This window comes from Xenopus laevis, chromosome 7S, assembly GCF_017654675.1.
Source record: "Xenopus laevis strain J_2021 chromosome 7S, Xenopus_laevis_v10.1, whole genome shotgun sequence".
NCBI classification, from domain to species: domain Eukaryota; kingdom Metazoa; phylum Chordata; class Amphibia; order Anura; family Pipidae; genus Xenopus; species Xenopus laevis.
In genome coordinates, this window is record NC_054384.1 from 53,430,270 (window position 1) to 53,456,263 (window position 25,994).

Sequence of the window (25,994 nt, forward strand, 5' to 3'; positions counted from 1 at the left end):
CTCCATACCTTCACATAAATTATATATACCCATATCTATACTAACTATAGAGTTCTTTGATATTATCCAAGAAATCATCTTAAAAGCATTAACAGAATCAGCCATCACAACATCACCGAGTGAATTCCAAAACCTCACTGTGAAGAACCAACAACATTGCTTCAAATGAAAGTTCTTTTCTTCTAGTCTGAAGGGGTGGCCTATGGTGCGGTGATCTTCTTTATGGGTAAAATGGTCCCCTGCTATTTGTTTATAATGTCCTCTAATGTTATTGTAAAGTGTAATCATGCCTTTTTTTTCCAGAGAAAACAACCCCAACCTTGACCTAATAATTTAAGTATTCCATCCCTCTCCAGCTCATTTATATCCCTCTTAAGGACTGGAGTCCAAAACTGCACTCCAGGTGAGGCTCTACCAGAGACCTATAAAGAGGCATAATTATATTTTCATCTCTTACGTTAATGCCCTTCATTATGCAAGACAGTACTTTATTTGTGGCCACAGAATGACACTGCTCAAATTAGACAACTACAAAACCCCTTGTAAAATGCGCCGGGAGATTGCCAAGGTCTCTTACCTCCCGGCGTGTCTCTCCAAGACTTCTGGTGCAGAGGCACGCACTTCCGGGTTCAGGGCCAAGCAAAGAGACGTGAAAGGAATTAGAGATGTTCATGGATGTTCATTTTTCAGTTGATCAACCTCGTCCTGCTCCCATTATTCTCCATGATCACCAAGAATTCAAAGTTAAAGAAATTTTGGATTCCAGGAAAGTGAGAGGCAGTATTCAGTATTTGGTTCACTGGAGTTTTGGACCAGAAGAGAGGTCTTCGGTGAAAGCAATCGATACTCATGTTTCTCGACAAATTACAAACTTTCTCAAGAAGTTTCCAGACATGGTTTGGGAGCTCCCAAAGGATACTCCTGAAGGGTGGGGGTACTGTAAGACGCGCCGGGAGATTGTCAAGGTCTGTTATCTTCCAGCGTCTCTCCAAGACTTCAGGGCTAAAGTGATGCTGACACCGAGAGTCATGACGCTCGCATTGAGACATCACGAAAAGGCGATGAATACTAATTTTTGTCGCCAAAACAGCTTTAAAAGCCCAGTCCTCCATTTTGAGCGTGCCCAAGCTGGTTTAAGTTTACTGATCCTGCCCAAGAGTTTATTCTGCCTTTGAATAACTGGTTTTCAACTCCTGCCTGACTTTTTTGACTACAATTCCTGTCGTCTGCCTTGAAACTTTTGCCTGTATCTTGACCAAGTCTTCTCTTAATCCTTGCTGGTACCTCTTTTACGGCCTTTTTTTTACTTACACATGTAGGGATGTGAAAATCTTAGACACCCTTACACATTACAGACAGGCACATCCCTAGTAATATGGACACCTTAGTGGGTCCTTACGGGGACCTTGTGCTTATGTAACCCCTGCAGTTCACACAGTGTACACCAGATGGCACTGTGCCAGAGTATAAAAGGTTTAAGAACCATGTGCTCTGGGTCCATTGCTTTAGCCCAACCAAGCAGGCTGGAAGGGAATGGGTGGTGCTGACCCTAGGCGCCTTGGCCCTAGTAATTAGACAGCTATACTCGTTTTATAGATCGCTCTAGGAGTGATAGGTTAATTAGTTGAGCAGCTCAAGGCTCCGCCGAGGAGATTAGAGGGATTAAGATCCCAGGGTATTACTGACCCAGAGTAAGGAACCAAGTGTTGAGATAGGGATGTCAGGAGTTCCCCTAGTCTGCCACTGGAAGATATCCTGAAAACTGGGCAATACCCATCACATGCTGTCAACTTACTCTCTGCTGTTTATTCCCTAGCCTGTGGGGATTCAGCCTATACGTGCTGTGAGTATATGCTTCCTTTATGCTGCTGTGTATGTTCTATACTCCATTGTGGATCAATGTGCTAAATGATCTCTGTGCTATTGTTCAATAAATACTGTTCTTTGTTCAACTGTTAAAGAACTACTGGCGCCCATCATTGTGCTATCGCATCAGGTTACAGTTACACTACACCCTTGCCTCCACCCCGCTGCGAGGGCTTACCCCTGAGAAAGAGAGCTCATCGGTGGTCTCAGCCCACCAAGGAAAGTAGCTAAACTGTCCTAGCACAAGTCAGTTTACTATAGCGCTACATTTTGGCGCCCGGTACGTGGGGCTCTTAAAGGGTTGAACTGTAACATCGCACGCGGCCTAGTGTGACAGGCGCTGCGTGTGCGGACTCAGTAGGAAAAAGGCACCTAGGCGGGGAAAGTCTGTAGTTCTTATTCCCTGAGCGGTGTGCCTACTGATTATATTGTGAGCGTGTATCCCTCACACATTTCGCTCACAGCAAAAGCATAATGGCTCCCTTGTCTGAAGCAGCATTGTGGGACTGGTCCTTAGAAATTGGAGCGGATCCTGACTACACGTTTGTAGTGGATAATGTCCCAGAGGGGTGCCCCATAGATGTTGTGAATCACTTCTTAAGGGGCAACCCCCTATTTAATGCTTTTGCGTATGTTGCACAAGAACCGTCTGATGAGAAAGGATTTGTCCGGGTCTTGTATTGGGTCCCTGCCGTACCTAGCAGTGATACATGGCCTTCCAAGGTGTACCCTATGGGAGTCTCTGCAGAGGGGTGTCTGCCTCCACCCCGCTGCGAGGGCTTACCCCTGAGAAAGAGAGCTCATCGGTGGTCTTAGCCCACCAAGGAAAGTAGCTAAACTGTCCTACCACAAGTCAGTTTACTATAGCGCTACACACACTTATTCCTTGTTGATTTCTGCAGCAGAAAGCCCGGGCCCCAAAAGGGCGTCAGTGAACACAGGAATCGACAGTGATTCCCAGTGCATTTGAGTGTACCCATCACTGTGCAAGGTTCCTGATAACGTGAACGTTACACTCCTAGATCCTTCTCAGTTAAGGAAACTCCCAACACACTGCCATTTACTTGTATTTATATTATTTTTGCCAAAGTGCATAACCTTGCATTTATCAACATTGAACCTCATTTTCTAGTTTGCTGCCCAGTTTTCCAACTTAGACAAATCACTCTGCAAAGTGGCAGCATCCTGCATGTAACCTATAGGTCTGCACAATTTAGTATCATCTGCAAAAATAGAAACAGTACTTTCAATGCCCACCTCCACGTCATTAACAAACAAGTTGAAAAGTAAAGGACCTAGTACAGAGCCCTGCGATATTCCACTAACAACACTGGTCCTTTAGAAAATGTTCCATGTACCACAACTCTTTGTAATCTATCTTTTAGCCAGCTCTCTATCCGGATACAAATACTATGTTCCAGGCCAGCATGCCTTATTTTAATCAGTAACCTTCTGTGTGGCACTGTTTTGAATGCTTTAGCAAAATCTAAGTAAACCACATCCACTGCCATCCCAGAATTGAGGTCCCTGCTCACCTTCTCATAAAAAGAAATTAAGTTAGTCTGACAAGATCTATAACGCATAAAACCATGCTGGCACAAACTCATAGTATTATGATTTGTTATTAAGTCCAGTATCTTATACTTTATTAACCCTTCGAAAAGCTTTCCTACCACTGACGTCAGACTAACTGGCCTATAGTTTTGAGTGTCCAAAGTAAAATAATTTGATGCCACAAACCGTGGGTCTCGTTGGTAGCTCAGTCAAACAGTGGTCTGGTTTTGCCAAGTCCAGAAAGGAAGTATCATGTAGACAACAAGATTTCACTGGAGAGCTGATTTGTTGAAGTAGTTAATACGTTTATTCATGTGCTAATGCATCTAGAATAAGCTTAACTACTTCAACACATCAGCTCTCCAGTGAAATCTTGTTGTCTACACCTATAGTTTTGAGGCTGAGAACTGGATCCCTTTTAGAACAGCGGCACCACATTGGCAATTCGCTAGTCTCTCGGCACCATGCCAGACCTCCTGAAAAATTAAGTTAAGAGGTTTGCCAATCACAGAGCAGGGGAAGACTGGAAAGCAGGAGAGGACTGAGTAGCAGGAGAGCAGAGGGAGACTGGATAGCAAGAGGAGCAAATAGCACTGGAGAATGAGAGAGAGAGAGAGAGAGAGAGAGAGAGAGAGACAAGGGAAGGTATAAGACAGGGTTCAAGGCAGAACAGGACAGGAAGTAGGAACAGGCAAGGCAAGGTCGATACAAGGTGAAGTCAGGGAAAGGTACAAGGTGGAATAGGAAATGAGCACAGGCAAGGGTCAGAGGCTGGGAAGGAACAAGATAGGGTAAAGCAAGATAAGACTAGATAGACAAGGACAGGCAGACCAAGTAAAGGAGGAATAACAAGGGAAAAGGGCATGAGCTTGAACAACCTAGTTAGGGGCGCTGCTGCAGTACTAGGGAGACAATGTAATGCTCCAGCAAGGAGTGTTCTAAGGTCTGCCCTTAAATAGGGCAGAGTCAGTCCTGATTGGCTGATTGCAACTACTCAAGCTGCAGCTGGGTTGGAGCTGCAGAGACCAATCAGGCTGCAGGTGGGCTGGAGCTGCAGAGGCCAGGCAACACATAGTAAGCAACCCTACAGGCTGCTCACCTGGCCAAATGGTTAAGGCATCAAACCAGAAACCCAAAGGACCCTGGCTTGAATCCCAACAATACCTGACAGTAACCATTTAAATTCACAGTCCAGTCACATGTTTCATCCCACCAGGTCTCAGTGATACCAATTATATCATAGTTTTCACAGCATGCAATTAATTCTAGGTCTCCCATTTAACCTGACAGACTCTGTGCATTTGCCAGCATACAGCAGAGGTTACTACTTTTTCTTTTGAAATTTGCATTACTTAGTGGAGAATTATACCTTAAGTTAGTATTAGCCTGTTTTCCTTGTCACAGAGGGACCTCCTTAGCTTGTAAACTGTATGCCCCCCCACTCCTCCCCATGACCCCTTACTAATCCCACTGCCTATCTAAACTAGCTTCCCCATAATTCTTTATCTCACCCACCCTTTGCCTAGTTTAAACACTCCTCCAACCTCTTAGCCATTCTTTCCCCTAGCACAGTGGACCCACTTCCATTGAGGTGCAATCCGTCATGATTGTATAGGTTGTACCCCAAAGAAAAATCAGCACAGTGCTCTAGGAACCCAAACCCTTCCTTCCTACACCAAGACTTGAGCCATGCAGGTCCAGACTGAGAATTAAAATAGGCCCTGGTATTTCAGGTACACAGAGGCCCAATCAGCCCACACAGAGGTCCAAACAGCCCCCACCAGACTACTAAATACTGACTTTCTATGGCACCTTATAGCAGCCCCTCTGGCATTTGCCAGAACCCACAGATTGCCAGTTCGGGCATGGAACCATGCATTTAGCTCCCTAAGCTCCCACTGTCTTCCTAAACTTGCACGTGGCAAAAAAAAAAATGACTTTGGAAGACTTCCCTTAATCTTAGAGTCTAGATCCCTGAACTCTTTAAGGTCTTTCATCTACCATTTATTTTGTCATTACTACCAATATGTATTAGGACGGTTGGGTCCTGCCCAGCCCCACCCACTAATTTGTCTACCCGAGCAACCACATGCCAAAACCTGGCACAGGAAGACATCAAAATGTTTGGTTGTAGCAATCTGGACGACAGATTACCCTATCCAATTTCCTAATAATTGAATCTACCTACAACCTCAATCTGCTTAGGCCTGACACTGCTCTCCTCCATACCACTACCAGAGAAACTGGTCTCCCGGCTGTTAGAGAGATCAGCCCATCTAGAATTGCCAATCGAGTATCTGTTGGGATGTATAAACCCCAGAGCAGCCTGCAAACTATCTGACCCAGCTAGGTCCTGCTCAGTGAGCAAGAGCCTCCTTTCAAGATTGTCAATCGCAATGTTGCAATTTGTTGCTGTAGTGCTCAAGATAGTGCTATGAGTTAATACTTAAGACTGCATTACAATCAAATTGTCAATATTTTACAATATACCTATAATTATCTTGGATTCATTATAAGATATGCATTGTTCAGTAATAATAGCAGTGCATATGTGTGATATTTAACAGAGCCTGAAACAATAAATGATATTATCCTGCTGACAAAGCAGTAGACTTCATTTGCCTCTGACTGACGTTATTATTTACCTAAGTAGTACTGACTTCCACTCACATCCCACATTCTCAAAAGAAACATGTTCAGCACATTTCTGAGAGAAGGGAAAACATACTGATGGATTTGACAATACTGTAAAACTGTAATAATAAAAATAAGGTATATTTGGCAAGGAAGTGAAATGAATAAAAACAGGTTAAAAATTCAGAGCCTGCTATTTTATTTGTATTGCTTTGAAAAACAAAACAAAAATCAACTGAAATTCTGTGGGTAGAATTGTAAGAGTTACCCCAGTTTAGGAGGTCCATTTACATTTACAATGGAATTTTGGGTTTTTTCCACAAATCATGAAAAAATTGTGGTTTTCCAATATTTCTGAAGAGCCTATAAGGCAAAACTTTGCCAAGTAAAATTTGTCGAGGCGCTATAGATCTTTTTGGACCATTTTAATCCAATAAAAATGTGAGAGGTTTTTGGATTTGTTTTCAGTACGAATACTCGACTTTTTAGAGGTTTTAGAGATATTAGTATTTTTTCGGATTTCAGATTTTAGTGGTTTTGGTTAGTTTATTATGCATGTCTTGCTCTACCTAAAATTATAATCCTTCAAGTTTGGGTTTGGAGGCATCTCCACTGTCTGGCTTGTGTTCATCCACATTTAGAAATCACAACTTGCTGATTTGTGAAGCACTCACATTACTATTAGTGTGTCAACACCTCCACATGAGAGATGTATCACTAAATGAGTTTGTGTTTGCTTTCGATATACTGATTTTATACATATGTAATGAAAATGTGAAATGTTAATTTAATTTGTGCTGGAATATACTAGTAGTCTAGGGATAATGAACTAATGCTATAATTAAAGTGATTAAAGCAAGGAATACACTTCTGAGACGTAGCTGATACAGACAAGAAAAAAATTATATTAACGTTTTATTTAATGCATAGCCTGGATGATTTGTGTACACTTAAATCTATAATAGGTATTAACATTAGATTTTAAATATATTTTACAGTAAAGTGCAAGTGCTTTATGGCGGGACAGATCTTTTTGATTATGAAGTAAGAACAACATTCAAAAATGATATGCTATTAGCCTTCATCAGCAGTAGCTGCATTGCTGTACTAGTTTACATCCTTACTTCTTGTTCAGGTAAGAACTCTTTCTCTTTGTTGCATCCATACTGTAATCCATACTGTAATACAGATGTGCATCACAGAACCACACAAAAACCAATAGTTGCCCTAAGTTTAATGACAAGGAAAGGTTATTTTACTGGGGGTTGCCAATGATTTAAACTCATTCCAATGATCTTTTTATAGAAATACTGTGTTGCTATCATAAATGACTTTCATTGGATTTCTTAGTGTATACAGGTATTGGATCTTTTATTGGAAACCCATTATCCAGAAAACTTCGAACTACAAAAAGGCTGTATCCCAAAGACTTCATTATAATCAAATAACCCAATTTATAAAAAATGATTTCCTTTTTCTCCGTAATATAAAAACAGTAATTTGTACTTGATCCAAACCAAGATATAAAAAATTCTTATTGGGAGCAAAACCCGCGTGTTTGGTTTATTTATTTTTAACATGATTTTCTAGTAGACCTAAAGTATGAAGATCCAAATTACGTAAAGATCCATTATCTGGAAAACCCCAGGTCCAGAGCATTCTGGAACAGCTCACACCTGTACTAATATATGAACAATTTGCTATACTGTGCATGTATAATGCACAGGTCTGCATTGGGAATCCATGGTAAGGTTTGGTTAAGGTAGAAAAAACATCACTTTAATTCACTGTGTATTTAACATATTGGCACCCCCCCCAATAAATTAGCCTTTTCTTAATCAAGTATCTCATTTAAGACTTATGTAAAATGGGGATTATATACATAAATAATTTGTATAGTGCTTCAAGCTCCAAATTGTAAATTTTTTGAGGGTTTAACTTACCCAATGCATTGGGGGATCCAGGTGCTCACACCTTAAGCCTTCAGCTCAGGAAGGCACTGTGACAGAATATCAAATGAAAAAGGTTGGCACAAACTGGATCACTCTCCACGATGTAGTTAAAAAATTTATATATTTAGAACAACAACATCCCAAATGCCTTACGCGTTTCGAGCATTTTGGGCACTTAATCATAGGCTAATGATTAAGTGCCCAAAAGGCACGAAACGCGCAAGGCATTTGGGATGTTGTTGTTCTAAATAAATACATTTTTTAACTACATCGTGGGGAGTGATCCAGTTTGTGCCAACCTTTTTCATTTGATATAATGTAAAATGCGGCATAGTATGTTAAGCATGACATAGAAGACAAGTCAAATAGGCATGCTTATTACAGTTTGCTATGTTATTCCTCTCATTTCTATATGTTTACTTACTTAAGTAAGAGAAAAGGAAATATTGCTTTCTGGTCATGGTTAAATGCTTCTGTACAGTTGTCAGTTGTACATATGCAGGAGCAAAAAATGTTGACATTTTTTTTAAATACTGGCAAATACAGATTCAAATCACCCACAAAATAAAAAAATAGAAGTTTTTCAATTTGAAATTTACTTCTGCTCTCTACATTTCTCTTTGCTTTTTACAGTGTTCCTGTCATTCTTTGGTATTGCCAGCATTGGCCTGAGTTGCCTTGTTGCCCTTTTTCTGTATCATGTTGCTTTTGAGAAACAATACCTTGGAATTTTGAATGGAGTGGCTGCGTTTGTCATTGTTGGCATTGGTAAGCCATCTCTGTTACAGCATCTCTATCTAAATACTGCATGTTGTGATGCTCTCAAGCTAGCTGTTGTAGGAGCAGTGCTTAAGATGATTTACCATACACATAATTCCATGCCCCAGTGATGTTTACAGATTTCTTTCTTCATTTACAACACAACACTGTGATCAATTTTGTCAGGCAACATGCAGGAGGACCATAGGGAACCTAAGCAGATATGAGATGACATACAAACAAAATGCTACTAGAGTAAGGAAATAACTCCATGCAAAACTCTCAGTCTCCACAGTATTTGGAAAGCATATTTTGTGTCTAAAGTGTATGTTAATTTTAATGATACATTATTTTTTTTGTTAGTGTTTATAAACCCTTGTTGTAAACTAAGAATATATTTTATATTACTATTATGAACTATAAACCCATTAATTTTCAGCAGAATCTCTTTTACACTCAGTGCCATAGTTTTCAACATTTTGTACTTTCCTAGAGAAGCTTTTCATTTACCTAGGAAAACTTTACATCCTGTTTTCAGGACAGGCTTTCAATACCTAAAAAAAACGTGTTCTAAATACACCAATACAAAATACTTTAATGTATAGTTTTACTGAAATTTCAGACTTGTGTAGGTCAAAAACGTATACCAAGTTTTCAAAGTCCTCCAACAGTAGGTTTATCCTAAGAAACCATATATTTTGAAAAATGACAAAATATGTGTGAAACCCCCATTAGAACTACAACTTGTATGTAAGGATAAAGTTTGTATTGGTGATGGACCCCTGGGTATGGATTAGGGCCACTATAATAGAAAGGAATTCAGGTTGGTGGCACTGGAAGTAGAAACTACAGCAGACATATTGCACACACATCTGGATGCGCATAGTTCTATTACAAAAATATCACATTATAAAATTAAAAAGTAGATCTCCTTCCCTTTTGAAACCTAATGGGATACATACATTTTTTTGTTATTACAATTCAGCCTCACTTTGCTGAGAAATACTTGTACTTGAATGCAGGCCCGGATTTGTGGAAAGGCCACCAAGGCCCGGGCCTAGGGCGGCAGGATTTTAGGGGGCGACATGCTGCCCAACCAAACCCACATTGGTTCAGAAACACTGGAGATCCACCGGAGATACAACAGTTTTTTAAATTTCCTGTGCGCCAATCCCCATTACTATAGTCCCAATGATGAAAATTTGCATGAATAAAGGAAAGGGACAGGGGCGACGTATGGCAGTGGGCCTAGGGGCGCCTGCTATGTAAATCCGGCCTTGCTTGAATGACTGCTAGACATATTAATTTTGAAGTAGCTGCCAATGTCTCATAAGCTCCTGTTATGCATGAAATCATAAAGCCCAGTAAAATCATAATTGTAAATCATATATTTCTTACATAAGCTTTCACTGTCTCTCTTGTAGGAGTGGATGATGTATTTGTCTTTATAAATACTTATAGACAAGCTCATCAGTTTGAGGACCCCCAGCTTCGTATGATTCACACAGTAAAAACTGCTGGAAAAGCAACGTTTTTTACCTCATTAACCACAGCATCTGCATATGCTGCAAACATCTTCTCCCAGGTTAGAAAGTTAACAGTATCAATTTAATTTCAGAAAAGATTGTTGCATGTATATTGTACTGAAAGAAAAGGATAATTTAAGATCCCAAGTGCATAGTACTTGGTGCAAAGTGCATGCACCGTGTCTTTTATACCTACAATGCAATGCTTAACTCAGAAGTCACGAATAATTAAGTGGCCATGTTGGTAAATGGCACATAAGTAGTGTTTTGTATATTATATGCAAGGCAGGTGTGTAAGATCAGCATGCAGAATGATCCCTGGTAGTAAAAACTGCTCAATGTGGGTGCTAATTCCAGGGCTTTAATATGGCGTTAAACTATGCATTTTTTTCTGATTTTTCTAGATTCCTGCTGTCCATGACTTTGGCCTTTTTATGTCCTTGATAGTCTCTTGTTGTTGGGTGGCAGTGCTTTATGTTATGCCAGCTGCTCTTGGAATATGGAGTATCTACATTTCACCCATGGAGAGTTCATGCCGTTCCAAGTAAGTCTCAAAATGTGTGTGTATGTATGTATGTATGTATGTATGTATGTATGTATATACATTTTTTAGAGCAATAGGAAAGTGACGTACCACTAATGTCACTACACCCCTTTTGATCTTAAACTGTAATACACCTCCTTGTCAGCAGGAAAATAGATTGAGAGCTGCACTAGAAACTTCACCTGAGCAGTTTTTGAAGCCTTTAATTCTTGAAAGATTTTAAAGGGGGAGGGGCATATCTGGAGTTTAAGCTTTTGGAAAGAAATGCATTTCTGGTACATTTTATTGGGTTTACAGTTGGTTGTAGTTATAGCACCTAAAACCATTAAATGTATACCGTGACAACATAGTTTATCAGTTTTTAATGTCCTAGTTATACACTTCAATAAAGATTTATAATTTTCTGCTGATACCTAGTTTATATAAAATCAGGTGGAAATATATTGTAAAATATTTGTACTGTGAAATCTATGTTTTTTGTTACAGTAAAACCCCGATTTTACGTTTTTCAGGGGACCAGAAAAAAATTATGGAAAATACAGGAAAATGTAAAATTAGGGAAATGTATTATGCATAATATATAGGTGGGACCACAAAACATGTAAAATGAGGGAAAATACTACTGTATTTTGTTTTTGCTATACAGGAGGAAAGGGGAAATGTAAACTATTCAGTGCTAGTTCTTACAAAATTATATTACCACTTTAGCAATAGGAAAAACATGTTCAGCACAAACCCTATTCACTGAACTAATGCTGCATAAGGGATTATACTGCCCCTAAAGTGCCACTTAGAAATTCCTAAATTCTTGTACAACTTCTAAACTTTTTTTCAATTTAGTTGTTTTCAAATAAAGACTAATTATAAAAGTGCAGGAGGACAACATGGCATTTACACCCTATTTTTTGGAGAATATGTATCGCTTGCAGTAGATATATGCTCCTTATGGGATAGACTGTCATAGACATATGGGCTCACTGATGATGTGCAAGATCTAAAGACTCAAATCACAATGTTCATTACCAACAATTCAGTTTTCCCCCTGAAAAGTCCACAGTTCTAGCAGGGACCAACAAAACAGTGTGCCCTGCAATTTGTGTAGATTAACCAATGCAGGCTCATGCAATTCATTGGGTGCAACCAGCATTTATAGGTGTAACATTCAGAGCGAGCCTTGGAAGTAACACCTTAAAGAGGAACTAAACCTTAAAAATGAATATGCCTAAAAATGCCCTATATTATATACTAAATGTATTACACCAGTTTAATGTTTCAGCTTCTCAATAGCAGCCTACGACACTCACATGCTCAGTGGGCTCTGAGCCACATGTTGAGAAGCTAAGTTTAGGGGTCTTCACACATTATCAAGCAGAAAATGAGGCTTGCATGTAGTATAAGCTGCTACAAGGCTGGTTATTAAGTTCTGATGCTAGCTGCACTCGTTTCTGTTCTGCCATGTAGTAATTATCTGTATTTATTAGTAATCAACCTTATATTGTGACATTTATATTTTATGTGTACTGTATATTTTAACTGACAGCAGCACAGAGTATGTGCAGTGAATCGTCAGAAATGAAGATGGCAACTTACTGGGGCACCTTCAGAGGCACAGACCTTCCCGGCTAAAAGGCTGTGTTTGCCTTGGGCTGGTACAGTGCCCCAAAACATAATGTACAACATTTATAGCCTACTTTAGTTAAGCTTTAGTTCTCCTTTAAAAAGATCTTCAGTCAGAAACACTTTTTGCAAAATTAAACAATTGTAAGTCATTTATACATACAGTATACATACAGTATACATAGGCAATATATATTCATTAAAATATCATTATACTAGCAAATAATATCAGTTTTGGCTGAACCCATGTTCTGTTGCTAAGCAAACGGTGTATGGAACATGAATACAGGAGTACATTTGTCAATAGGATTTAAATGCCTACAGTTTTTCTTATAGTTTTGCACTTTTGCTTAAGTTCATATATTAGCTTTATACCGTTTAGATAAAGTTGTTTATGGGCCTTGCATATTACTTGAAAGGTTTGTACCATAATTAGAAAGTGCCCCGCCCCCAGGTACTTTTTTCTCACAGATGATATGCATACCTCTCTTGAAACAATCTCAACAGAAAGTAATTACAAAATGAGTCCACTACATAATGAAAGACTATCCCAAGTATATAATGGCACAGTAAAGCTAGCAAGTAATAATAATTCAGCATATAACTAAACTACACAGTAGTTTAGCACACTAAGGGGCCGATTCACTAAGCTCGAGTGAAGGATTCGAATGAAAAAAATTCGAATTTTGAAGTATTTTTTGGGTACTTCGACCATCGAATTGGTTAAATTCGTTCGAATACGAACGAAATCGAACGAATCGAACGTAAAATCGTTCGACTATTCGACCATTCGATAGTCTAAGTACTTTCCCTTTAAAAAAAACTTCGACCCCCTACTTCGGCAGATAAAACCTACCGAAGTCAATGTTAGCCTATGGGGAAGGTCCCCATAGGTTTGCTAACCTTTTTTTGATCGAAGGATTTTCCTTCGATCGTTGGATTAAAATCCTTCGAATCGATCGAACGAAAAATCCTTCGATCGATCGAACGAACGTTTAGCGCTAAATCCTTCGACTTCGATATTCGAAGTCGAAGGATTTCAATTCGAGGGTCGAATTTCGAAGTATTTTTAACTTCGAAATTCGACCCTTAGTGAATCTGCCCCTAACATACAATGACACAGTGACTTCAATGTAAATCATATTAGTTAAGCTACCAGTTGCAATTGTCAGTGATATGTGCAAGAATACCAGTTCATTGATTACAAACGCTGTAAATTAATATTAGCAAAGATTCCAAGGTAAAGCAGGATAGTTATAAAGATGCAAAGCATAGCTCTTTTTGTGGGGAAAGCACTGGCCATAAGCCTGGGCCAAAAGAGGTGGTGTATATGCAAATCCTGTTTTGTGATTGCTTGCAAGTCAGATGTGTGGCAGCCAATCACAGGGAATTGTTTTCAGTTAGGGCGGGCAGTTTCTAGAAGCTCTCTTTAGTTTGAGATGGAGATCATGGGGTAGATTAACCAAAGAGTGAAGTTAGAGATCTCCACAGTCTGCAGAGTGGAATTTTAAAAGGCGTACTTATCAAAGGATGAACTTTCACTACCACCCTTTGATAAATACACCTTTAAAAATCCCATAGAAATTAATGGAGAGAGGCAGTATTTCACTCTGCTTTGGAGATCTCTAACTTCCCTCTTTGATATATCTACCCCCAGGACTTTAGTATTACCAGTTCCCCAAGAAATCATGGGGAAAGGCCAATTGACACCCACCTCAAGAAGAGTGAGGGGAGAAATTACGTTTTTGAATTAAATTTTTTTATTAAGTATGACTCCTACAGCATGGACGTTCCCTCAGTTACAGCTGCAGACATTTTGCTAGTAAACACCCAGAATTAAGGGCATCAGTGGCAATAATGCATGACTTCTGATCTCTGTGAGGAAAGGGTTTCACTGAAATGTCAGCCTGCATCTGTAAGTGATGCTTTTTTCCTGTTTATATGCTATTTGTCTAAGAATTTCATCAAGCACTTTTATTTGCTTAATTTGCTGCATGAGTATTTTGTAAATATATATGAAGCTGCAATAATGTGGTTATATATTGTAATGTTTTGGTTGCTAAGCTAGAAAAGAAACCAGTGTACAAATGCAAGTGATGAGCTTCACAGAGCAGACAGAACTAACACACTTACTTCCACACTTTCACAACCATCTCTGTCCCACGGGTACTTGCAAATACCCAATACACTCTACGACTCTTTAGGTGCTATAAAATTCAACTCATAAATCCACTAGTGCTGTCTTTTAATGATTATACTGTATAATTTACCCCAGTGGGGATACATATAAACAGCAAATAGATTGCAGATTCTGCTCGCTAATGTCCTTTGAGCTCATTGTTCACTTTTACTATATGTCCTGATTTTTAGCATCCAAAGCTACCATGATACTGGAACTGAGCACACACCTTTTATAAAACTGATATTTAATAACTTTTTTTTTTTGGCACAGTTCAGAATTCCATATGGTATAAATGATGCATAAATATGTGCCTTAAATATAACCATATTTGTTAGTCACCTCAAAGTTCTATGATCTATAACATGGGTGTGGCTTAAAGTAGGTGTGTTTTTTTAAAGAGTGGTGAACACTGTCTGCCATTATCGGCCAGATATATTCCAGCCATCTGCAACACTGAAGCTGGGCAGCACTGATCTGTGACTATACCCTCAGATGTTTGCCTTTATATTGCTATGGAAATCTTTGGAGACACGTATTTGATCTAATTTCACCATTCACATGTGAGCAAAGACATTTTCTGTTCTCACAAAGATAAGAGATGAGCTAGTTACTGTTAGAAAGTTTGCAAATAATACACTTTTGTCTTTGGTAGTCTTAACATATATCTTGCTGTCACCAAATGAGAATTGCTTACCTATGCTTGATCATAGTACTCTAAAGCTGGTGTACAAGTCGGAAAGGCTACTGTATATCCTGGATGGCAGGTATATATCCCCCCCACTTTTTTTAGGTTCCTATTAGAGCCACCCTTGTTTAAGAGACACCAGAGGGTTAACCAGCCAAAGGCTTGACTTCCAAGGGCTGTTTTAAGGCAGGGAGTAGTAGGTGAAGGGGTGTGGAAGTAGAAGTTGCAGGTGGAAGCTACTCTAATTTCACCTGAATTCCCTATGACCAGCTTATTTGTTCTCACTGCTAAAGACAGCTATTTAAATTTTTGGACTTGTATTGCTGAAGTCAAGCTCTTTGTTGTTTCTGTTTTGTTGCTGCTTCAAAGCCTTTTTAAGTTTAAAATAAATGGACTGATTTCATTCAAGTCTGTAGTGGTTAGAATTTATGGTGCAAGCCTGCTGTGTTCCCTCAAAACTTCACACTTCCAACTGACCCATTGATGGATCTGCCTAACAGATATCTATCTGAAAATTGGTCAGATATCAATTGGATTGGTTTGAATCCTATCAGATTAGGAGCTCATCAGCTTGTTGATGTGGTCCTTGTTCGACAGGTATCCATAGGCCCTAGAGCCCAAGGATCAACAATTAGTTCAGCTTGATTTGGCCCAGCATGTGGGTGCTCAAATTGTGCCCAGATGCACTCATTTGCCAACCTCACCAGAGCATCTGAGCATGTATGGCAACCTTAACAGGGTAATGTAATAAAAAGTGTAACATTTGCCCAGGTATAGTAACCCATAGCAACCATTCAGATGGCCTTTACCGCCTATGGATTACTATGGAAGTAGTTCTTTATATTGAAGAGAAACTGCGGAGTCAGCATTGCTTTACAATTTAGGAGAGGATGACTAATGTAGCACATTTTTACAATTTTCAAAAAATATGTATCTTCAGCCAATAACTAGAAACTGCTCAAAGCTACAGAAACAGTACTCTGTAATGCACTTTTCTTTTCATGTCCACTCATGAGCCCCTGGCTACACTCAACATTGTCCATTTAAAATTAAAGAAACCTATCTCCAAATTTGACTAACATAACTCTCCACATCCAATGATATCACTCTATGGTATCACATATTTTACACTAAAATAAGTGCTGTTACACATTGTGTCATTGGGGCAGTTGCTGCATCTCTATTACCTTCCACCTCACTGTTCACATGTTAAGTGAAATGGTCAGTGGTCTGAATGATTAATTTCAGCAATGCAAGTGATCAGCAATCACCAATCAAAGGAATAAATAGGTGCCCGTGTAAAGTCGTCCACTTGCTTAAACTATAATGGTTGAAGTCACAGCAACATCCAGCAATATAGTTGAAAAAACAGTTATTGGTATCACATGGCTCAGATCTTTGACAACAAACAACATTTCAGGCCCAAACACAGCCTTTTTCAAGCTTGAAAAAGGTCACCTTTGGGCTTGAAATTGTTTGTTGTCAGAGATCTGAGCCATGATACCAATAAAGGCTTTTTGAACTAGATTCCTCAATGATGCTGTGACTTCATGCATTAATGATCAATTTCTCCCACAACTGTTCTGTTTTTATTTGTATTAGTCCAGTCTTTATACACTCTTTCCAAATAGCTATTTGTATTACTAAAAAATGAAAACAGTTTATTATGAGATACTTTTATTTAATGCTTTCCTATTAGATACTGCAGTTGAATTGGCAAGCTGAAATTATTTGTTTCTCTTCTGTTCAGTTGCAGTGAAAAGTGTCTAAGGGGTAACCATTTGGACATATATGAGGATCTGCTATTGGCACAGGATCCACCCTCCAGATCGATTCAGAGCAAAGCGCAATACATAGATGATGATATTCCTCTCTTGACAGTAGAAGATGAATCTGGTAGGTTGATTGTTGTTTATTTACATTAATATTGAGTAATCAATTGGTGATGTCTCAAAAGTGGTAACTGGCTAACGAATTGAATTTCCGGTCAGATGTTTCTCAGACCAATTTTTTGGTTACACACAAATAGAGTTATGGTCAAACAAATTTGCAGTTCCAGTAGACCCCAAAGTGTGCCTGATGGCTATTATTGAAGACCTTTACACCTATAAATATGTATGAACAGTGGTGGCGAAGCAGCTCTCTATATGGGAGTGCCTGGTTTACAAGGGCTACCCAACCATTCATTGTTGGGGTCTGAACAGCCATGTGCTGAATGGTTGGATAGCCCTCGTAAACCAGGCACTTCCATATAGAGAAATTAATATAAAAACAAAGGCTGCCCAGATAAATATAATAAAGTATGGAATTACTGGCTTGAATGCCCCTCCCTGCATTACATTGATAACTATGTGACAATAATAGACACAGATACTGATGAACTCCTGGTAGCATTTCATTAAAGGGGCAGTATACTCCCTTGTTCAACATGCATTCTATAAACAAAGCTTGTATTATTTTATTATTCATTAAAACATATTTTTTTTTGTTATTTCTAGCTAAACAGGGCAAACAGTTAAACTGAAGCTATTCCATTTTAGGTCCTTGCAAACAGATAATTAGATTACCAGTATTCAACCCTTTACTTCACCCTTTGCTGCTACGGTTGTGTTAGGTAGGTGTCCATTATAAAGGGGAATTATTTGTGCTAATGATCTATATCACAAGGAATAAACATTGGGTAGCTTTAATTACTGTTTGCCTTGTTTAGCTTAACCATAATTTTTTTTTGTTAAAACAACAAGCAAAAAAAGAGTATGTTGGTCTTAAACCTCATATAAGAGCTGGATTCCCATAGAAGACCTACCAAAATACCCAGCATTCACCACAGGTATTGCAACTCTTTTGAATCAAAAGCTTTGGCAAACTAACAATGTGAAACATACATACAGTTTATATATTAATGAGGTAGCCACTGTATTTCATGCTTTGTAATGGTTAATATTTTATTTTTCTACATACAGTAATTAAATCCGTGTATGCATCCTTTGTGGTCTTTATTTCACTCAATACATTTGCTGGAGATGATTTAGGGGGGCCTGAATGTTCTGTCCAAAAGTTCCCAAATGTTCCCATATGAACAAAAGAATTGTTCATATGGGAACAGCCAGCATCCTATTTCCTTTCTTAGTTCAAGAGCTCTCTATTTTAATATGCAGAGAATGCATGTTAAGCACATAGACAATACATGTAAATGATATAAATCAATATCGGATCTTTGTTAGTTCACTTTAATGTTACATTAAAATCGTGGTTCTGAATGTGACATTTGGTAACCCAAACTAAGTACACCAACTTCAAATTGTTGTATTGTATTGTTGTAAGCTGTTATGACAAAAGATATCATTCTGAAATGGTACTCCAAATTTATAAAATTGGTGCTTAGAATCATAAATTAATGTAAAGGGAAAATGCAATAAACTGCTGATTACTGATCTAATCACCTATAGCAAACATCTTATTGGTTGCTATGGTTAACTGCATGTGGGCAAACAGTGTTGTTTATTACATAATAAACAACCAAAAACACCATATTCAGCTTGCTCATCAGAAAAAGGCTTTTGTGAAATTTTTTCAACAATTAAATGCCAAATGCCAAAAAAATCCATAGTTCAATTTCACTTAATGGTACCTTTGTGAATTACTCCCCAGGTGCAACATGATATTTTTATTTAGGGGGCATTTGTTTTAGGTTGTTTTGAGATATTGCTAATAAACTGGTGGTTCTAAAATGTATGTAAGGTGTGCTACTTGGCTACTGAATCCAGCCATTTAAAGGAAACCTATACCCCAGAATCTTTGCCTTTTTACATCTTTTGCTACTATTTTATGATACTGTCTGCGTTCCCTTTAGAGATCACCTAACCAGGAATAATGCAGCTCTAACTGTAACAGGAAGAAGTATGAAAGTAAAAGACAAAACTTTGTTTTATCCCTTTAACCAAGAATACAGTTCAGCTTTACTGTACTCTCTGGAACTCCTGCTCCGTTTGCCACAAACTCACTGCTACACATTACCATTTCATTACTAATTTCTTGCAATTATTGAAACCTGGCTTTCTCCTGCTGACGCTGCTTCACCTGCTGCCCTGTCCTATGGGGGCCTACACCTTACTCATGCTCCCAGACCTAGAGCAGAGCTACTTTTAAAGTTCTTGCACCTGTTTCTGCTCTACCATTTTCCTCCTGCTCAAAATATTGCTGAGCACTTCAAAAACAAAATTGACACCATCAGAAGTGACATTACACTACTAAATCATTGGCCTTCATGGCATGGCCCTGTCCTGATTTCCTTCATACCTCACGAATTGTTCCTTCGGTGTTTCCTACAATGGAGTATCATCTTTTTCACTACCTCTTTGTGTTGGGGTTCCTCAAGGCTCTGTCCTGGGCCCCTTATTATTCTCTCTCTATACTTTCGCCCTCTGCAAACTGATGAACCACCTCTATACTGATGATACTCAGCTCTATGTCCCCTCTCCTGATCTCAACCCAGAGCTCTTAACTAGGGTCTCTTCCTGCTGGGCTGCTTTCTCTGCATAAATGTCACAATGCTACCTTAGGCCCCAGTGCATTGGGGTTATGCCTAGATTCTACCCTGTCCTTCACTCTGTATATACAGTCACTTATTAAATCATGTCACTTTTTACCTAAGGAAAATATCTAAGATATGATAATTTATCACTAAAGATGCCACGAAACTTCCTATTCACTTTCTCATCATATCATGTCTAGACTGCTGTAACTCTCTATAAATCTACCTTCCCTGCCATAGATCACCTCTTTCAACAGTATTATACACCTCAGCAACCACTCCTCTTCTGCCATGCCACTCTGCCAATCACTTCACTGGCTTCCATTACCTTTGAGAATAAAATTCAATCTAATGACCCTGACATTCAAAGCAGTTACTAACTCTGCCCAACCTACATCTATGAACTCATCTCTAGATACCCACCCAACCGCTTACTACGCTTCTCTACTGACCTTAACTTTTCTCTCATTACCTCCTCACATGCCCACATTCAAGACTTTTCAAGGGCTGCACCTGTCTTATGGAATTCTTCTCAGTCTGTTCGACTTTCTCCCAACCTTTCTGCTTTCAATTTATGTATTGTTATTGAAAGCAGTGCTGGTCCCTTTTCCATCCCTGATGGCTCAGACTTTTGAAACAATGGACTAGTTTCAATTCAGTGAGAAAAAGTTATCTCACGGTTCTCACATGAAAAGTCATGGACGAGATTTAATTTGAGGAGAAAAAACTTTTCTTCAATTCAGTTCCAATTTTTCCCATAGACTTCAATAGAGTTCTCTCATGATAAACCGATACATTTTTCTGAATTGAATTGCATCTCAGATTGAACCCCGTCCATGAGTTTTTACATGATAAACCCTTTTTCCCAGTCCTCTCCATGTCAATACGTTCCGGGATAGGTCCCTCCCTCTCCTAATTGTAGAACCCACCCATTAATTTATTAATAAATGCTTACCCCCAGCACACCTCGCCGTCTTTTTTTGTGTTCTTGTACTCTCTCCATAGCTCCTTGTAGGAGCTTGTTGTTTGTTTTTCCCACGGGTGTAGCGCGGGGCTGTTGTGGAACGTCCCAGAGACAGAGTTTTTTGGCCTCTGCATCGGCCTTTTCTCCTACAGCATGACCTCTTGTTTGCTGGCAGAGGTTCGGGTAAGCTGTGGTCTCCCTGTTTCCCCCAGCCTTATCCGGCCCATGATGGCGTCTGGCGGCGCGTAGGTTCCCGCACCAAGCGGAACCTCCTTGGGGAACAGGGGGATGGCGGCAGGTAGGGCACTTTACTAAGAGCATCATTTCCCTCAGGGAGGGAGGGGAGAGGGAGAGGGTGTTGCCCATAGAGGACCAAGCAACATTGAAGGATTCTATGGACAGACGACTTGAAACAGATCTAAAAAGAGCTTTCTTAGTGGCAGGTGAGTCCCTTAAACCAGCCATGGCAAGTTTATCAGTAGTCAAGGCATTGGAAGTCTGGCTGTCAAACATAGAATCGGCTCTAAGAGAGGGTCGTGATAGGACCGAAATCATAGATGGCCTGAAGGAACTCAAGCTGGGTTCATCATTTCTTATGAACGCCCTTGTGGATCAGATTCATCTTGCCTCAAGATCTTTGGCTTTGTCCGTCTCGGCTAGACGAGCTCTGTGGCTCAGATCCTGGGAAGCTGATGCAGCCTCCAAATTTAACCTGTGTTCCTTACCCTTCCAGGGTCAGACTCTGTTCGGGAAAAAATTGGAGGACCTGATTTCAAAAGCCTCAGGAGGTAAGAGCCAGCTGATGCCTCAGAAAAGAAAGAGAAGATATCTCAGTAAACAGTCGGCCAGGGGTAGAGGCTCGTTTAGATCTAGATCTCCTCCATATGATCAGCGGAATTTTCGTTCCAGAAACGATAATTCAAGATCAGGCAACTGGAGAGGGGGACAATCAGGATTCTTTAGGGGCGCAAGAGGCAAGCCCTCTAGCAATCCCAGAAAGCAGTTCTGAAGGTGGTGCTCCCAAGGGGCAAACAGTAGGGGCAAGATTGACACTGTTTCGAACCACCTGGGAAAAGTCGATATAAGACAAGTGGATCCTGAGCATCATTCGAGAGGGCTACCGGTTGGAGTTCAAATATCTGCCTCTACCATCTTTTCGACCTTCACCCCTGCCTTTGTGTCCAATAAAGAGAAGGGCGCTTCAGGCATGTCTATCAAACTTGAGGACGCAAGGGGTTATCTCTCAGGTTCCAAGAGAGGAATGGGGTCAAGGGAATTATTCAACCTTTTTCATAGTACGGAAACAGTCAGGCGCCTGGCGTCCAATACTGGATCGAAACAGCGTCAATCGAGCCTTAAGAGACCAGAGGTTCAGAATGGAATCCATAGATTCAGTCAGAGGAGCAATTGCACCAGGAGATTGGATGTGCTCCCTGAACATCAGAGACGCTTATCATCATGTTCCCATCTGCAAGGAAGATCAAAGATTCCTCAGATTCAAGGTAAACAAGTGTAATTTTCAATTCAGGTGCCTACCCTTCGGCCTCTCCACAGCGCCGAGGGTATTCTGGAAGGTCATGGTCACTCTCATAGCTCAACTGCGTTGGCAGGGCCTCAGGGTGTTCCATTATTTGGACGATCCCTTAATTTTAGCCTCCACCCAATCTCAAGCTGCCAGGCACAGAGACAGGGTGATGGATTTTCTCAAGTCTCATGGATGGACCCTGAATTTACAAAAGAGTCAATTGCAGCCAGCCCAGACTATAAAATACCTGGGAGCAATTCTAGACTCCAGAGAGGGGATAATTTCCTTGTCCATAGAAAGAAAGGAAACCCTCAGGAAGGAAGTCAAATCCATTATCGGGTGCCACGGGGTATTGGCAAGCACATGCCTAAGAATTTTGGGGATGATGTCTTCCACCATCAGCTTAGTTCCCTGGGCACATTGGAGAATGAGGCAACTTCAGCGCCTGTTCATCCAACAGTGGGACGGCTGGAACAAGGAACAACCTATAGAAATTTTTCCCTGGGTAGTCCCAGAATTACACTGGTGGCTGGTTCCCCAGCATCTGTCACAAAGCTCCGAGTTGTTCCCAAGTGCCTGGATTACAGTAACCACAGACGCCTCTGGCAAAGGATGGGGGCTCAGTTAGACGCCCAGGTAGCTCAAGGTTCATGGCCAAAACCTTGGTCAGGAGAGCCATCAAATTTCTTAGAGCTAAGGGCCATTCATCAAGCCTGCCTACATTTCCAGGAGCAGCTCAGTGGCTCAAGACTAAAGATAAGATGCGACAATACGACAGCCGTGTCTTATATCAGAAGACAAGGGGGAACAAGGAGTTCTCTTCTCCTGGCAGAGGTGGAACCAATTTTTCAATGGGCAGAGTCAACACTGATAGATTTCACGGCAGTATATCTCCCAGGAAAATTGAACAAAGCCGCAGATTTCCTCAGCAGGTATGCAGTTGGGAGACACAATTGGAGTCTGAATCAGGTGATCTTCCAGACTCTAGTTTGGATTTGGGGGCAACCGGTCATAGACCTCATGGCCTCATCCAGCAACTCCAAATGTCCCCTCTTCTTCTCAAGGGAACAGGATCCAAGGGCACTAGCAGTGGATGCTCTGTCCCAGAAATGGAATCACCGTTTATGCTACATCTTTCCTCTTCTTCCTCTGATTCCAACAGTAATTCAGAAGATCAAGCAGGACCAAGCAGAGGTAGTATGCATTGCTCCATCTTGGCCGAGGAGACCTTGGTTCAGCATTGCTCCATCTTGGCCGAGGAGACCTTGGTTCACGGACCTGGTACAGCTCTCAACAGATCGACCATGGAAACTCCCGATCTCGGGAGATCTGCTAGTCCAGGGACCTTTTGTACATCCAGATCCGGGTTCGCTGGCACTCATGGCTTGGCAGTTGAGCGGCAGACCGAATGTCATCCAAACTCTATTAAGATCTAGAAAGACTTCGACAAATTCTCTATATTCAAGAATTTGGGACACTTTTTTGAAAAGTCGAAGGACATCTCAAGCCTTGCCGATTTCAATCTCCGAAGTCTTAGAATTTCTACAGACAGGGATAGATAAAAATCTATCTGTCAGTACTCTCAGAACTCAGGTATCAGCAATTTCAGCAGTTTCAGGAGTGAAATGGTCACACCATCCTCTGGTTTCTCGATTTTTTAAGGCAGCTATCAGAATCTTGCCTGCTAGAAGACCAACATGCCCTTCTTGGGATCTCCCTAGAGTTCTCAAAATGTTGAGCGCTCCTTCTTTTGATGCAATGGATTCTCTCTCACTATGGCTATTGACGGTTAAGTCAGTCTTTCTAGTGGCCATTACGTCAGCAAAGAGAGTGGGAGAATTACAGGCTCTCAGTTTTTCCCAAGATAGTCCTACATTCTTACCAGATCGGGTAGTTTTAAGGTTCATTCCAGACTTCAAACCCAAGGTGGTCTTACCTTTCCATCTCAGAGATGAGCTGGTCTTACCAGCCTTCCCGGAGGAAGCAAATTCACCAAATCTACAAGCCCTAGATGTGGCAGAGAATATTAGAATATACTGCGAAAGAACCATCCCCATCAGAAAGTCGGACAGACTTTTTATTATCCCTGCTGGCTCTAGGAAAGGAAATTCAGCCTCATCAAGATCAATTCCCCAGTGGATAAGGTGGATAATTAGAAGAGCATATTCCTCCGCTGACCTTCCGGAACCATCGGAACTAAGGGCTCACTCAACCAGGGGACAAGCAGCTTCATGGGCGGCAGAAGCAGGGGTTCCCTTAGAGGTGATCTGCCGAGCAGCATCTTGGTCTACTCCACGCACCTTCATCTCTCACTATAAACTGGATGTGAAAGCCTCAGAATATTCACTTTTTGGATCTAAAGTACTTAAAACCGCTTCCTATAGGAATTAAATATTTTTGCAGCAAATTGTCTGAGTATCTTATTTTCTCTCCCACCCTGGGACACTGAACTTGCTATGTCCCAAAACGTATTGACATGGAGAGGACTGGGAAAAAGGGAAAATTCTATCATACTTACCGTAATTTTCCTTTTCCGGTCCTCTCCATGTCAAGGTTTTCCCTACCCGGTATGTCTTGGAGGTGTTCTGTACTTATAACTAGACGCCGAGGTGTGCTGGGGGTAAACATTTATTAATTAATTAATGGGTGGGTTCTGCAATTAGGAGAGGGAGGGACCTATCCCGGAACGTATTGACATGGAGAGGACCGGAAAAGGAAAATTACGGTAAGTATGATAGAATTTTCCCTTTTTTCCACTGAATTGAAGCTGGCCCAATCTATGAAACAATGTAAGACTAGCTGATTAACCGAGTAGCATTTGCTTGGGAACTAAGGGGGAAATGTAATAATTCGCAAAATGAAAGAATTTGCATGTCGCAATGTAAAATTCTTCATTAGACTTTTTATTGCATTGCAAATCATAATTGCACATTGTGAACCTTTAACACCTGCTTGAAGGTGGTGTAAACCTAACTTTTTCACATATACAACAAATAGCAAATGATTTTTGCATCAGCAACCAATATTACATTCCCCCAAAAGACTTTTGCAACATTGCAAATACTGCTTTCAATAGCATATGGGTCACTGCTCCTGGGCGGTGTACTCTAAGTGACAGTACTCCAAGTACAGTAGCTTCTTTTAAAAACTTGCCTTTATCTATAACATTTCTGGGCAGTAAAAAGTATGCTTTGCTGCTCCTGGGCAAACTTAGCGCTTCTTATTACACATGGGGGAAAGTGCCTTTGAGGGCTTCAGTCCACTCCAGTCTATCCCAGTATTGGTAAAACCTGCACATACTTGTATAATATAGTGCAAGATAGCACCATACACACTGGTTTTATTGTATTAAATGGAGGACGTATTGTTGAGTGGGTTGATTTGTTATTTGTGTAGATAAATAAAATACTTATACTTCATGACTGTGATATTGTAAACTGAAAAAACTAGATTTAATTTTTCTTTGTAATTTTTCCCGAATAAGGATAAAACGTGTACATATTACTGCAGCCCTACTGATTTGTCTTTAATAGTGGCTGCCAGTTAGATGAGCTGCCAACTCTGGCCTTGTACTATATTACAGTAACTAAGCAATTAATTAATTAATCCCAAATTAGTCTTTAAGTGGTGATCCTTGTGCGGTAGATAATTG

At 40.3% G+C, this 25,994-nt stretch overlaps 1 protein-coding gene across 1 annotated transcript in view; it reads left to right on the forward strand.

The window, feature by feature from the left end:
• The window catches only part of LOC108697560 (protein dispatched homolog 3), a 102,039-nt gene that overhangs the window by 15,150 nt on the left and 60,895 nt on the right, over positions 1 to 25,994 (forward strand). Inside the window, exons 4-8 of the mRNA XM_018227707.2 lie at positions 7,053 to 7,189; positions 8,640 to 8,774; positions 10,190 to 10,350; positions 10,696 to 10,835; positions 17,070 to 17,215. Coding sequence (XP_018083196.1) covers positions 7,053 to 7,189; positions 8,640 to 8,774; positions 10,190 to 10,350; positions 10,696 to 10,835; positions 17,070 to 17,215 — 719 coding nt within the window. The remainder of the gene's footprint in view (positions 1 to 7,052; positions 7,190 to 8,639; positions 8,775 to 10,189; positions 10,351 to 10,695; positions 10,836 to 17,069; positions 17,216 to 25,994) is intronic.